This window comes from Nicotiana attenuata, unplaced genomic scaffold (assembly GCF_001879085.1).
Source record: "Nicotiana attenuata strain UT unplaced genomic scaffold, NIATTr2, whole genome shotgun sequence".
NCBI classification, from domain to species: Eukaryota; Viridiplantae; Streptophyta; class Magnoliopsida; order Solanales; family Solanaceae; genus Nicotiana; species Nicotiana attenuata.
In genome coordinates, this window is record NW_017673287.1 from 72,860 (window position 1) to 75,930 (window position 3,071).

At 38.5% G+C, this 3,071-nt stretch overlaps 1 protein-coding gene across 1 annotated transcript in view; it reads right to left on the reverse strand.

Annotated features, from left to right (window-relative positions):
* Positions 1 to 616: 616 nt before the first annotated feature.
* The window catches only part of LOC109215949 (E3 ubiquitin-protein ligase AIP2), a 4,221-nt gene continuing 1,766 nt past the window's right edge, over positions 617 to 3,071 (reverse strand). The window contains exons 2-5 of the mRNA XM_019380073.1: positions 2,271 to 2,502; positions 1,956 to 2,158; positions 1,335 to 1,550; positions 617 to 1,228 (exon numbers count right to left, since the gene is read on the reverse strand). Coding sequence (XP_019235618.1) covers positions 1,079 to 1,228; positions 1,335 to 1,550; positions 1,956 to 2,158; positions 2,271 to 2,502 — 801 coding nt within the window. The 3' untranslated portion in view covers positions 617 to 1,078. The remainder of the gene's footprint in view (positions 1,229 to 1,334; positions 1,551 to 1,955; positions 2,159 to 2,270; positions 2,503 to 3,071) is intronic.

The following is a 3,071-nucleotide window of genomic DNA, read 5'->3' on the forward strand; positions in this document are numbered from 1 at the left end:
AATTTATTTATTCCTTTATTTTTTTCTAAAATATGAACTAGCCCTTTTATTGGTTATTAGAACACTAACTCGTCATTATCTTGACTGCATTATCGAAGGTTCTGGCGAAGTCGGAATAAGATCGATATTGAAAAACAATAGTATAGCCACTTTAAAAAATAATAGCCGGCAAAATAGTATATATTTTCACCATATTATATATTAATGAATAATATAGATATAAAAGATCCTCTTAGTGCTTTTTACCATAGTGGAAAGAGAGCACCTTTAACCAAATCTAAAAAAGAGGTTACATTCTAAGAGAGAGCTAACAACTACTTCTCCACAGAACACTGAAAGAACATTCCTGCAACATGAAATCCATATGGTCAGGCGTCAGCTAACAAAAACGGTGCTAGTTTTAGCTAAACCAAAGATCAGAACAGAAGACAAACTCAGTCAAGCCAAGTGCCAATTCAGGCGAACCAAGCACTAGCAGAGTAGAAGATTAGTTCAACCGAGCGAAGGGGCAAGTTAAGGCAAACGAAGGACTGATCAAGCAGAAGAGTAGTTCAAATGAGTCGTTGACTGACAGTTCATACGTACTACGAACTAGGCAAGCAGAAGACTAGTTCAGTTGAGTCGAAAGCTAGTTCAAGTAAACTGATGACCAATTAGCTGAGTCAGAGCTTGAATCCCTGAAACCGCATCAGCTGATCAACAGTGAAACGTTTTTGAGTCTTACATCACAACAAATTATGCTTAAATTGTTCGGAATCACCCAGATAGGCAGGGTTTGATCACACTTAGAGTGGACCAAGTCTAAAGAGCTATGATGGTGAATCAAATTACCATGACGACTTTTGACCAAAAATATGTATGAATAAAAATATTCAAAAGAATGGCACAAAGAGTTTCAGCATTCTAATCAAATGTTCTCCAGTAACTTGGTACATCGGTTAGCTCAACGTCACTTGCATTATATTTTACTTGTTCTCAAGACTTTAGAGAATTCATTATCGTAGTCCTTTAACTTCCTGAAAAACCATCCATATACGATCCATCTGCTTGCTGTTCACTTGCATTTGAGTATTGTGCATTATACATACATGTATTCACCCTCACGAACTGCATTAGCAGCTCCTTTTCTTTCTTCCTCTGCTTCCTTTTCCCTCTCCTTCCAGCTTTCATAGTGATGATCATCTGTGAGCAACTCATGCCGACAAATTGGACAAGAGTTGTGCTCATCCTGTTAAACCATGAGAGTTTTGGAAGAATTAGAAAATTGCTATGGGGAAAGAATAGGTACAGCAAAATTAAGTACAATAAGTACAGCAAAGTTTCAACTTCTATACCAGCCATGGCTTCAGGCAAGGAGGGTGAAACATATGCTTGCAGGGCAACTCTTGCATCTTGTCATCTACAACTAACACTTCCCTGCAAATTGCACATTCCGCATCTGCACCCATCTTCTTCAAGAACTCATCTGTGACTGTAGTAACTGGGAGGTTTGCCACAACTTTTTTACTGGCAGGTGGTGCTCTCGGGGCAGCAGGACCATCGTCCAGTATCTAAAATAGAACAAATTAGAACTGTCATTATTTCAACCCAACTTGTATTGGCGTAGGAAGAATCCATATAATTCCCCCCTTTAACAAGTTTTTCTTTCTTAAAATTCAAATCAACAAGCATGCATCCAAAGTAAAGATAGGGCTAGCGTTAACTAAATGTCCTTTCAAGAACCTTTTTTCTCAGATACTTATGTACATAGTAAACAAGTGATTATCAAATGAGAAATAAAACAAAAGTGCATCAACTTCATTATTTAACTCATTTTTTAGAGTCGAGGGCATGTGAGAACGCAGTAACTAGTTTAGGGAACTCCCAGACGAAAGATACCCTTGACATATTGCTGTTCACTGAGTGAAAATTACAGGCTTCAGTTGCATGCGATACTAGAGTAAAACTAGAGATACCTCTGGGATTATATTATCTAGTCTAGCAACCAGCTCCTCAAGTACGTTGCGAGCACCTTCTGAAGCGTCAGCACTGGCTAAATGACCTTCAGAGGATTCGCCAGCAAACAGTGTTGCAGCAGCAGCGAGAAGATTAGACTGCACAAGCCAACCAGGCTGCTCAGGCTCAGGGTCAACAGTTAGATGCCCCTCAAAAAGGTATCCTGAATCAAAATAACAGGATAAGTATCACATACATGCAACATTTTTGTCGGTATATTTGTAGCAACAGAGCACATGGGTGATATACTCAAAATCTTCATAAAGGGGTCTTACCAGTACTTCTATTTGAGCCATTTACTGTAGCTGTTGTATTTAGAGATTCATTCTGTACTTCAGCTAATTGCTCTCGTGCCTGACTAATGCAACTTTGCAAATGTTTCTTTTCAGAAGACTCTGACACCAGTTGCTCAGCCTCAAGGAATAACCGAAGCCCAGCATTCCAGAATCCAGGCATTGTGTATCTTGTCTTTAAAATGGTGGCGACCCGGCATACAACCGTATAGAACTGCAAGCATTTGGAATTTACTTGGATTTATTCAACAGTAGCAGAATCTTATGCAAGTTAAGGCACTTTTTCCAATATATCTTGTCACTTTTTTTACAAGTCTTATGCAAGTAAAGGCACTTAAAGTCGACTTAAAGCAAAGTAAATACTACCATATTAATTCTCCTGTCTAGACCCTTTTTAAATCATAACCCATAGTTTGTGATGGGAAAAAGAATTACACCCATATTTAAAGCAGAGCAAATTACAAACAATGAGGTGAGTTTGTGCATGCTAATGTCTCTCACTACTTACTATAGAACATGTTATGTATGTTCGAATCTCTCTCCCACCTGAAGGCTTTGAGGTGAGGCGAAGGTGATTTAAAGCTTTGGTGTAATATTTTTCTCTCAAATACGCAAGCATGGAGATCTGATGACTATTACGGACAAAATGAAGAAGCTATATTCTTCACATAGCATCTTGCACACATTCCAAGAATCATTTACTTGAGACTGAAAAGTGACTAAGAGTATGAGCATTTGGGGGTCAAATAATCAGTTATCAACTACAGGAAACTCTGCACCCCC